The 12,350-nt window shown below is 40.7% G+C and overlaps 1 protein-coding gene across 3 annotated transcripts in view; it reads left to right on the top strand.

Moving 5' to 3' along the window:
* Positions 1-12,350, top strand: part of CAPZB (capping actin protein of muscle Z-line subunit beta) — a 70,313-nt gene that overhangs the window by 13,215 nt on the left and 44,748 nt on the right. For all 3 annotated transcript variants that reach the window (XM_042794888.1, XM_032986605.2, XM_042794886.1), the window contains one exon: positions 12,222-12,311. In XM_042794888.1, the coding sequence (XP_042650822.1) occupies positions 12,222-12,311 (90 nt within the window). The remainder of the gene's footprint in view (positions 1-12,221; positions 12,312-12,350) is intronic.

Raw genomic sequence — 12,350 nt, 5'->3', positions numbered from 1 at the left:
AGGGGAGAAAAAAAATCACTTAAAAACAGGGGACTTCAAATTTGAGATTTTTATGGATGAAACCTGTGTGGTTTGAAGGAGCAGTTAATACATCTGAACAGCATAAGCCTTGCCTTCTTGCTTTCTCTAGCCAGGCTGTAGCCCAAGGTTTGTTTGTGGATAGGTTGTGTTAATTAAAAACCTCTTCTAACTTGAACATAAAGATCAAGAATTCTGGCCTGTGCAATGGAAGTGTGGCCACTTTAAGCTGGAGTATAAACTGATTTATTTTTTTCTTCATCTTTTTGTAATGCTTTCTTAAGTACTTAATAGTCCATGAACCAGGTTTCCATGTTGACATTAATGTGAGAATTGACCAAATACTGGCTAAGATACTGTAACCAGTAAGATACTGGATAAGAACTGTAACTGAAACTTGCAGTGCATTTGGAGAATGTTAAGCTGTTGTGGCTTACTTGATCTGGATAATATGGAATTCCTGTCACCTGGACTTGATTGAATGGCCAAAATTCACTTGTGTGGTCTTGGGTCCTAAAGCGGGATGGATGGATGGATGCTTCTGAACAGGTTGTCTTGGGAAGTCTGAGCTCTCGCCTGTGTGCTAGATGAGACATTTGCTTTTGAAACTTCCTTGTGGGGCACAAGGGTGAACGCAGGTTGAGCAAGTTTTAAAGACGTTTCCCTGTTAGTTGATCTGAGAGGATTTACAAGGGGAAGAAAATGCAACGTACTTGAGGAAGGTGCTTTTCTTGTTTCTTAATTAAAATGTAATTTTCCAGAATAGGTGCTATCTGGGAAATGCCAAATGTAGTGGCAAGCCTGTCCTTTTTCTGGGTTTTTGGATACAATGAAGTTTCGAGTGAGGAATCGAAACCAGGATCTATTTCTTGTGCCCAAAATAGGCTTCTATTCAGAATTACTTTAGTTGCATTAGATAATATCTTGTGCTGTGTTTCTTAGAGTGGTGGCCTGAGCCTTGGCATTGACCAGTAAGATTAATTTTCTTGTATTATCTGGTGCTGTTCTTTTGCCCCACCTTCCTCTTCTAGGGTTTAGCAGGAAAATGTGCAGCATGCTTTGAGCTCGTGCTCTTTGTGCTGCTGCTTCCAAGTTGGGCCAAAGAATTGCAAAATATATTTGCAGGCACTTGAGTTATCTGGCTGCCCTTCTCATAAATTACCTACTTTATTTCTGCTGTATGCAAACTAAACCTTACTAGCCTGTATTATTTTTCATCACAGGTTTGGCTTAGGAGTCCTGACTCAGTTTCAACCCATGAGACATTACTTAGTGTTTGCAGCCATGCCTCAGACCATGTCCTTGCTGGTGGTGTTTCCCTGAGTATGAAGAGGATGTCCTCCACATCTTTTTGATACAGAAAGTGGAGCTGAGTTCTTTCCTGGTGCATTGACTTGGAATTTCAATCACGTCCTTGTTGCAAAGTGGGAGGGTTACAAGCCTGGGTGAAAGCAGAACCCAGGATCTAACAATTTTAGCAGCATCAGCTGAAACAAGACTGAAAACAGTGCTTAAGTAAGAGGATTCTGTGCAGAAGTAAAAAGGGTTGAGACTGCATTGAAGGCATAAGCTTAGTGGTTGCCTTAAGCCACCAATCAAAGCTACTGTAAATAAAATACTCTTTATTCTCTCAGGGAATTTTGTTTGCATTACTTCAGGTGACACTTTCAGTCTTTTCCTTTTGACAAACTGCTGAGTTTGAAAGTGATGTCTTGTTACCTGCCTTACCCGGTTATTTTTGCTTTGGTAAATATCAGGATTTAAAAAAAGCTTGCTGCTAGCAAAGGTGATTGGTGCATGGCTGCTAGCCTGTGCTTGCAACTTGAGATGGGCTCAAGAAACAAGAGATGGGTCTTTTGGCGAGTTAATTCAAAGGAGGAGAGAGCCATGAAATGGAGGAATGAGGTAAAATATCAGCTGCATTATGCTGACCGCAGCAGTTAATAGCTGTATTTATCCTCTGAGTCCTGTCGCTGTGCAGATTTAAGGGTCATCACAGAGAGTTTGGGATGTAACACTAAGAACAGGCGTGATCTTGGCTCTGTATTGCCAGTGCCCCACTGCATGGTCAAATACAGCTTTCATGTAGCCATTAGGACAGGGAGAGCTACTTCAGAGCTTTGTATGATGAAACCTGGCCAAATGGAATAAGTATTAACTTGGTATTAAATTGAAAGACAAATCTGACATGGATTGAAACTGGCATGTGTGTGTTACGTGAAGCAGTGCTCCTGCAGAAACTGCCTCTACTACTTCAATTTATTAAAAGCTTTGCAGAGCTTTTATGTATTGTTAGATCACATGCTGTCCGTTTACAGTTTTGACTTGACGTTAGGTCAGACATGTTCACAAGCGGCAAGAAAAGCATAAAAAGAATGGGCAAGTCTGGGAATTACGTCAAGGGAAGGAATTCTGGGGAGCATGAATATCTTGTTAGGTAGAGATGTGATAGTCTTATTGCCTCTCTCTATATATAAGCAACACCATTAGATTCCTAGTTTAAAACTTGAAATCCTTAGCACTGAATCCCTTGGATGAAACTGAACTGTCTTGCAAGCTTTGCAGTGTAGTCAGCAAGGTATGTCTTGCTAGACACAAGCAAAAGGCATATTAACCTACTTTTTTGACCTTTTAGGCAATGGGAGAACATTCAGGGATGAGGGCTAATTAGATAACCAACCTCTCTGTCTCCTCTCTGCCGTGCCAAGCATCCGATTACTTGCCAGAGTTATCTCGTGAATTTACAACCCTGGCTACGAGACTTCAGGACGCTGGAAAGTGCTGAGTTTGTATGTTAAACCAGGCAGCTGTCAGCGTGGCGGCAGCTTACTTGGGGTAATGGGGTCTCTCCAAGCAGGCTGGTGTAAAGCATTTTACTGAATTTGTTGAGTGTTTGTGGTAGTTAACCTTTCAGTAAGCAAGTCAGTGTTTGTTGTTACCTTGGTAAGAGTATGTGCCTCCCTGCTGCTATAATAATGTGCATTTTCCCAAATGTTTTTAGTGTAAGTAACTTCTGTTAAAAATAAGCATCAAAGTTGTAGTTGACTGGACAGAGAACCTGGATCTGTCAGGCCAGGACCAACTTGCCAAACTTGACTGTTTCTACAAGAAAAAATTTCTCCACTTCCATTGAGCAGTTCCTCTTCTGATACTTTTGTGACGAGGCTGATTCAAAATTGAAACACGCAATACGTGGAATAAAAGAGTATTTTGAAAAGATCATTGAGCATTAACAGGATTAAAAGAAAGGATCACAAACAATACGTTTGCAGATGTTCAGAATGGCAAATGGCAATCTTGAATCTCAAGAGCTGTTGTATTTGTAGTAATTATGGTTTCAATTAAAAAAAAAAAATGACCCCTATAAAAATTAAGCAGTCCTTCTCTAGAGACTGATTTGGGTGCTTCCTCAGTAATATTTGAATGGAAGGCAAGAAGGCAATGTGGCTGTGAAAAACAGGTCATCAGACTTGCGAACCAACACAGACCTACTGTGTTAGCTTATTTCAAAGACCGAACTAATCCAGTTAGCCAGTTAGTAGTAGGTTTATAGAGAAAGAGTGAAGTAGCGAAGTGGGAGGATGGGGATGAGAGAGTGTTAATCAGTGATTTGTGAGTCAGGGTTGAAGCTAAGAGCTATACAAAAGGATCTTGCAGAGGTTAAGCTGCATGGGAGTTTTTACAAAAGGGCTGACAAGGTCTGGAAGAAGAGCCTGTGAATGATTTCCTGTGGCATGGGCAGCGATCTGTTTGGTGTTAGTGAGCCCATGGGGGAAGGAGGGGACTTAGGATGTAGCTTCACAGTTTTCAGAAAGCAAGACTTGCCTGCATGCCACCTTGGTATATGCCAGAGTATTTATGAACCTCCAGGAAATGGTTGCAGTATAGTGCTGAACTGAGTCATGAGGAAATACTGAGAGGCATCCGAGTTACTTGACGCACTAAAGTAATACTGAAGGGTTACACTGTCAGTAAAGCTGTCCGTGTCTGGATGTCTGTCTTTTAGGGGTGCGTGCATGCTAGTGCTCAAGCCAACATCTGCTCTAGTAGTGAAACTATTAGGCAGACATTACAGGCTTCCCTATGAAATGTTTGCAAAATCAGGACAAGTTCTTGTATCTCCGTGCTGTGCTGTAACAGGTTTTTTTTATTTTTTTTTTAGCTAAGATTTCCTATCTGTAGTTATATCTAACAGAAGGTGTTATTTTGTGTTAAATCCAGGCTTAAACTGGGAAAAAAACCCACCCTGTTGTGCAGTAACATTTGTCTAATTAAATCTCTGGATGATAATTGGCAAAGGTGGTCAGCTCTGCAGTCAACTTCAGTGTCTTTAATCTTATTTATTAAAAGTTAGTGATGCTTTTTTGCAATCTGTGCAACTTTTCTATGTAACTATTTTGCTGCTGTCCCCATTTTATTCTTTCATGTGGGGCTAACAGATTGCATATTCACTTGATGCCATGATTTATTGGGAAATGACTTTTTGCAAACTTTATGCTTCACAGGAATTCTTGGCACCAGATGAAAGCTAGTAAATTACATTGTCATGTTCAATGACAAGTTTAATAAATAAAACATTGTTTCTGTTACCCAGAAGACAAATGCTGGTGCAGATATCATTAGTGATCATGGCAAAAGGTCAGCATGAATAGCCTGCTCCCAGAAAGCCTTGTTTCTTGTCCACCCTGCTCTTCTGTTTGTACGTGGTGGCTCTTTGCATTGGACAGGTGACAGAGACTTGCATTGGACTTTACATAAACTAAAGTGATAGATGTTAAATTAGTTTTGAAAGGAGATTCAAGTTTCTACCATCTTGAAATACATCCTTGCTGGGAAGGAGGTGCCAGGCAAATGTGAATTGTTTTCACTGTGTACTGTACACCTTTGTAGATGTGCTAACAGGAACTGAAATGCATCTAGTCAAAAACCAGCTATGAGGAGTGCAAACCTGCTGCAGAACATGTTCCAGGAGATGCTGAATTCTTCTCAAGCAAATAGTGAATTACAGTTAAATGGTCTGCTCCGGACTCTCAGGGGTTCTTAGTATTTTCTTGATAGATGTAAAACATCTTGACAAATAGTTGTTCTGTGAGATTGGGCTTCTTAATAAAGTATGTAAGCAGCTCTGATTTATTTAGAAAATAATGGATGGAAATGCCTTTGGTGTATTATGATACGCTTGATAATTATTTCTGCAGTTGAGTTGGGATGTTGGGTAATGTCCCATGGACAGTGAACAACACTTAACTGATTTGGGGGTAAGAATGATGAAGCGATGCTAAATACAACATACGTTTGACAGGATGCTTGAAAGCATGTGTCTGCTGGTAAAGCAACAAACAAGGATCTTGCAAAACACTGGTGCCAAGCTTTGGGGTGCTCATTGAGCTTGAATGGAGGAGGAGATCCCTTTGTTGCTCCTAGAAGACCGTTGCCACTCCTTCAATCTGGCTAGGACTCGCCATAGTTGTGCTGTCCACCTGAAATGGTGAGAAGTATCCAGTCTCATCAGCATGCTGGTGGCAGTGAAACTTAAGATACCTCACTTGCTCTCCTCGTAGATGATTTTAGTTCCCCTGTGTGAGTCTTTGGAGCAGATGTATAAGTTACTCTTTCCTGTAGAACCCCTTTAAAGAGGAGATCCCTTGTGGGCACTTGGCTTTCTGAAGTTAGTGTGTGTTAAATTTCTGGACCAATGTAGAAGAAAAAGTGGTTGATGTTTCTGAGACTTAGAACAGACCTCATTTTTGTCAGGCATGCAGGTGCATTTGTCAGTGTATACAACACCTAGACTTGAATTTAGTAAACAAGTCCTGAAAGTGTTTGCAGTCATTAATTGGGGCTAGTACTGCTGCTTCATAGTGTGCTCAATTGTGTTAAAAGTTAGAGCAGAGTAGAATAAAAGAAATTATGTTCTGCAGGAGAGCATCTCCAGGAAGGATTCGCTGACTCAAAAGCTGTGACAAGGACTTGTACAATTGCTCTGTAAGTAAATACTGGCTACAGCAGAGCTGTGGGAGACTGGGTACAGCAGCTTCTGCTAAAATCTTCCAATTCATCACTTCTTGCTTTTATTTTAATCTTTAGTCCTTCTCACTTGTAATTTATGGAATAAGCAATTGGTCTGTCTGGTCTTGACCACAGCAAATTGAACTAAACATGTTACTAAACGTACAACGTGGTCATAAGTGTCTGAGATAATAAAAGCCACTGGATCACACCCTGACCAGAGAATACAAAGCTAGAAGTAGTTCAAGAGAAGGAGATTGAAGTCTGCATCAGTGTCATGTTCTTTTAACAATCTTTGACTTTGACTATCCACAGTGTAGTCGATCTTCAGGGTTTATTATGTTAGACTGTTTAAATATGCCGTTGTTGTTTCTCCCACTAGTACACCTTGCTGTCACAAAGCTGTGATTTATAAGTACAAGTACATTACAAATGGTTTTAGATAGGATCTGCCAGAAGAGGGTTAATAGTCAAGGGGAAAATAATGTAGAAAAACAGATTGCAAGGAATATGTGCCGCTGATGGAAATGTCACAGGTGCAGAACTTGTCTGGGATTCATAGATCATACAGAGTTACTCACCTTCCCATCCAATATCCTAAAAAGTGAATGCTGACAGCCAAGAAGGGAATCCTGTGACTTAACATACTACTGTACTTTTTATTACACAGGGTTTACAATAATTCAACCCTTTGCTAGAGCTTCTAGTAGTAATACTATCCTATTGTGTAATTTGAAAAGGGAGTCTTCTGCCTTTTGAGCTCTGGAAGTTGGCAAGGATTAAAATGACAAGCAGGAGAGGAAGCTCTGTATCTGCTTCAATTAAAAAAATTTAGTGTTTTAGTACCACAAAGCTGAAACATTAGTCAGACATTCCTCTTGGGAGAACTGACAGGAAATAATATGATTTACAATCTGGGGTATGTCTGCAACATAAAAGGAAGGAAAAAAAGTCATTTGCTGGTTGTGTACTTCTGGCCCTGGATTGTTTTACAAAGATATTTTGCTTGTAAACTGACCAGGGACTGAATTGATCTGATGTGTGATTGCTTCAAATTGTGTAAGTTGAGCAAATGTTCCATTTTTGGTGTCCCTTCAGGTTTTTATCTTATTTCTGTTCTCTGAAAATTGAGATGCCAGCTTATACTTTAAATTTGGATAACTTTTCAGATACCAGTCTTGAGCAAAACTTTTGTGTAAAGCAGCTAGAAGACCTTTATTTGATCTGTTATAACCCAGCTGCAGGGTCCTAACAAGGGTGGCGTTTCAGGGCCAAACATGGGCAGCATGCATAGGCCAAATAATGAATGCTCTCACTACATGTGTGCCGTTTTTTTACCTTAATCCTAACTACTAAAGTAATTTTTAGATCACCTAGTCTTTCCTAGCTGTCATCACAGATGGGAAAGGGGGTACGTAGCACAATCATGGCTTGAGTGGAAGTGTTATGTTGGTTTGCTGGCAGGAAATATTTGGTGGCCCAAGTAGCTTATTTCCCAGAAAACACTAAAATATGGAGAAGCTGCCGCTGCAGCAGCACTGAACTTCCTCAGCTGGTTTCTCTTGGTTCAGGAGTCAGCTCAGAGTAGTATTAATATGGAAATACAATACAAAAGTGAACCTGGCTTTCTTTTTGAAGAAACTGCCTAACTCTATGCTCAGCGATGATGTAGACAAATGAGCAGGAGCTATCAGAGCAAAGCTGTGAAGACCAGGGAATTAAATCTGCAGGTCTTTGTGATAAATAGAAGCAAATTCCTGATGACTGTAAGGCTGGGAACTTTAAATGAAACCTTTTACCTCTTTCAAGTGGAATGGCTTAGCCTTTGACATGGGTAGAGCTGCAGGTTTGCGTAAACCCTCTTAAAAACCAGAGTGTAGGTTAAGCGTTAGGTAACTAGCAACAGAGAGTTGTCAAAACTTGTGAATAAAGCCTGTGAATTTCTGTAAGTGTATATAGTGAATTGCATGTGTAAAGATATAATTTAAAAAGAAGTGCAAAACACTTGTAGGTGGTAACTCATCAGATTGCTAGTGTCAGTTGAAAAGAGAAAACAAGCATTGCTTCACAAACAAGTGAAGCGTTACTGGTTCTGCCAGTGACTCTGATGTTTGAAAGGCTTTAGATGCGTATCTTGGCTTATAATAACCTCATTTATCAGTTGTCAGTTCTGTGCAAAATACAATGCAAACGTGGTATGGTTGCCTTGGTTTGGCAGAGCGTATTTGGATGCCATGAATTGTAACTGCTGCATGAGAACTATTTTACTTACTTGCAGGTTTGCATAATCTTGGGTCAGCTCCTGTTGCCTGATGTTATCAGCGTACAGTATCCTGGCCAGGGGACTGCCAGCTATTCCTGCACCCTGTCCCCTTGTCCTAAGGAGCTGTGTGGCTTAGGGGACATGACAAGTGGGAGTCAAAAGGAAGCTCAGTGTTTTGCCTGTTTTAATTTTTGCAATTTGCATACTTATAGTAACTTCCTGGGGTTTTAAAACTTGTTTTTTGCATTGAATGGCATCTGCCCATTCTCAGCCTGTAAACAATATTGCTTACAGAATGAATGGGATTAAAGTATACAGCTGTGCTTCTGTGCAACTACATGTTTATACAACTGATTTCTTTTTTTTTCCCCAGCACTATTTGTTTTTATTTGAGCCTCACCATAGAGTGCCTAGATGACCAGAGACATGTGGCTGTTCTGAGAGGGTTTCTCTTTTGGAAGTAAGCTAGGTACAGCAGAGAGACTGAAAAGAACAACTTGATGCGGACAAAGGAAGCTAAACCAATATAACTACTCTTACAGATATATTCATAACACTTTTTCCCTGTGGTAACACCATGGGAATGCTATAGCAGATGCTTAAGTGGAGATTCTAGATAGCCAAACATCTTCAGAGGAAACTTATTAAGGACCTTTCATCTAAGCTAATATTTTCAGTCTTTGAGATTCCTATGATCTCTAAATCCTTCAGTGACTTGAGCTGTAATAAAACTTCATTTAGAATTTCTGTCTGAACTCCCTACTCCTCCACAGGAGCTCTGTGCTGGATGAAACAGAGCAATGGTGGAAAACGGCCTCATATCAAGTAAACACTAAGCTCATTAAGTCCTGCAACCTCAAAGAGCTTGGCTTTGAGAGCAGCCCAGACTGGGAGACAGCCTGTCTAATCACCTTCTCAGTGAGCAGGAGTTTATAAGCCTCTCCCTGTCTAAGGCAAGAATTCTGTACAAATGTTTTGTCTGGAGGTCTGTTAAGAAACCATGTCTTCAGTATGCAATTTTACAAGAGAATTAAGCAAGTGGAAATCCAGAACAGGTGAAGTTAAGTAGACTGGGTCAACTGTAGTGAGGTAGGTGACATATGCTGAGTTCCCAAAGAACACCTTCCTCTTACACAAGTTGTGTGAAGGCCTTGTGGGATTTTAAAGTGTCACAAATAATGTGCCACTCTCAAAACTGCAGTAGTAGCACATCCCTTGGAGCATTCACTCTTCTATGAAATCAGGGAACCCTGTGCTGCTGGTTTTGGCAACTTGGATGTGGTTCATATCTCTCTGTATCTAAGTACCTACAGCTGCTCATTATACTCCAGCTGGGGTGGAGGTCTGGAACCAAAGGATGTATTTGACCACAGACCTGGTTTTCAAAACCTCACTTCAGTGAAAGAACCTACAGTGAAAGAACCAGTAGCAAAAGATACTGGTAGAATTACCCATTCAGTTCTGAAATAGGACATTCCAGATGTATCCAATAGCACAAAGTACCACTTTGCGCTGTAATCTGTGCGCTTTGTATTGCCTTTTTGACTGCGCCAGCACAGATTTATTCTGGATTAAAGTGACCATATAACCACAGATTTAAGGACAGAAATGCAACAGAACCTGCCTTTATTTCTGTGCTTTAAGAGATCTGCTGGCAGGCTCTTTAATTATTTAACTGCTCTGCAAGACAACAGAAGTGTCCTGCTGCTCAGCCTTGCTTTTACGTCTTTGATACCAGAAAAATGTACTGTTAGTATGTGCCTGGATATTTTTGTTTTTCTGTTGCACGCAGCCATGTATGCCAGACGTGTCTGAACCTCTTTAAGAATCTCTGCCTTAAACAGTTGTGCTCATGTCTTTTTACAGCTGTTACTGACTATTACTATAAAAACGGTCAGTCCAAGTTCTTTTGGTTGCTCCATCAAACACTGCAAATGCAGATACTCTTTCATTCAGTGTAGTTTATTTCAAAATTGTCACACTGCAAAACACTTACTCTGGAGTTGCAGATTTAGTGGTGGTTTTTAACATCATCTTTCCCTAGGCTTTTTTGTCTATTAAACAATTCCAGCTGGCAGAGGAGGACAGAGCACTTCCATAAGTGTTCCCACGATCCAGAAGTGAGGAGCATGACCCTGTGTCCATGTGCCAGCTTTCCTTCCTGGATGTAAGAGATAGCGGGAGGTAAAGACAATACTTGGTAAGAAAGGTCCCCTGCCTGAGCTTGGCTGCTGGAGCTGGACAGGCGTAGGCCATCTAAATAGTATCTTCCTCTGGGGACTGAAAGGTTAGTAGCAAAAAGTGAGTAGTTTTCCTTTCCCCTGCACATCTAATGAAGATGAAAGTTTTGAAAATGTTGGCCGTCACTTTTGTACACAAATACGGTGATAGTCAGTTCAGTGATCGGTTTGGGGTTGCCTTCCAAGATAAGTAACTTCACTCCAGATTCATTTCAGCCAAGGATTTGCTTGTCAGGTTATCCAGGTATTGAAGGAGTATGGGGCGGTTTATGTACATTACCTCCTTCACTGACAACAAGTGACTGTCATAAACTTCTGTTCTTGATGTTGGTGCATTCTGCTTTTCCAGCTGAAGACTCAGATCTTCTGGACGTTATTGCAGATATATGACAGTTGATGTCTAACTGTCTGTAGAGCTGGAATGTTTTGCAAAGGTGATGTCCTATAGCCTGAACTGGATGAGAAATAAATAAATAATCTCCCCAAACCTAGCTGGCTGTAATATATTTCACTTTTGATAGTGAATGGGTAGTGCCTTTAAAGAACAGCTTTCATAACGAATGTCTACTAAACTGAGAGCTCCCTCCATTCCTCATTGCTAGGGTATAGTTAATTGCAGGAAACTTTGCTTCCTGTTTCTCCCTGACCTAGGGGCTGCTACTTGAATAATGTGATAATGTGAGTGCTTTAGTTTTGAAGCCTTTAAAAAAACAAAACAACTTCTAGAGCTTGGCAGAACACAGGAGGGAGAAATTAAAGCTAAGCTCCTTGTATATGAGTGGCTAGAAATCTCAAAGAAAAAAAGGAGGGGAAGAAGCAGTGAAAACAAACTGGCTGTGCTTCAGCAGCCTGGTGACCTGCTGATCAAAGTGACTCATGCAGATTTTGGGTACTGTTAGGCTTGAAGGAAGGTGTCTGTTTATATCTGTTGGCGAGAAGGAGAGCTAAAGGTTATGTCAAGAACATGGTTCAGCTCACCAAGTGTCTGTGGTAATGTCTGTTGCGCATTTTCTGACTGAAGTGAAGTTTAAGGGGTGTGAGACCAACTGCAGTAAGCCCTTTGTAGTATATTGCTGTGATTTCTTGAAATAACTGAAGTCCCTGATTCCTCGGATACAGGCAGCTTTTGGTGTGTGTTTTGTAGCAACATATACTTTGTGTGCATGTTTTCTTCTGTTTTTTTGATAACGCTGAAGGAGGGAGAGTGTGTTCTGTGTTGGAACAGAATTTGGCTTGGATACTACTTACTTATCTCAAGCTGAATGGCACAATACAAATGAGGAAGTGTTAAAACTGCTTCGGGAGAAGGAACTTTCAGTTCTCTAACCCAGATTAGTATTGAGATAGCATGGAAAAATGACGCATTAAATGTTTGCACAAATGTTGGAACTACTTTTTGGTGAAGTAAGGACTGGACTCCTTTCCATCAACAGCATGGTGTTAAATTGGTGGCGTGACACCAGTTAAAGCTGTGCTCTTAAATCCGTGGTGTAGGACACTTTTCACAATACCAAGTCAATAATCCACAATCAAATGGTACTGAACTTCATTGAAAGCTGTTTGCATTAGTATAAAACAGGCTGCTGCTTAGAACTAGAAACTGTTATCAGAGCAAGCACTGCAGTTCTTGTGTGTGAATGTGATGTATTACCTGTATATGTTGTGATGGAGGAATGCTCTTGTTTTTACAGAGTGACCAGCAGCTGGATTGTGCCTTGGATTTGATGAGGCGTCTGCCTCCACAGCAGATAGAGAAGAATCTCAGTGACCTCATTGACTTGGTGAGTATTGGATACTTTGACCAAGTAATGGCTGAGTCC

The sequence above is a fragment of the Tyto alba genome, unplaced genomic scaffold (genome assembly GCF_018691265.1).
Source record: "Tyto alba isolate M040663 unplaced genomic scaffold, T.alba_DEE_v4.0 Super-Scaffold_20000042, whole genome shotgun sequence".
Lineage (NCBI taxonomy): Eukaryota > Metazoa > Chordata > Aves > Strigiformes > Tytonidae > Tyto > Tyto alba.
This window is presented reverse-complemented; position numbering and strand designations above follow the sequence as displayed.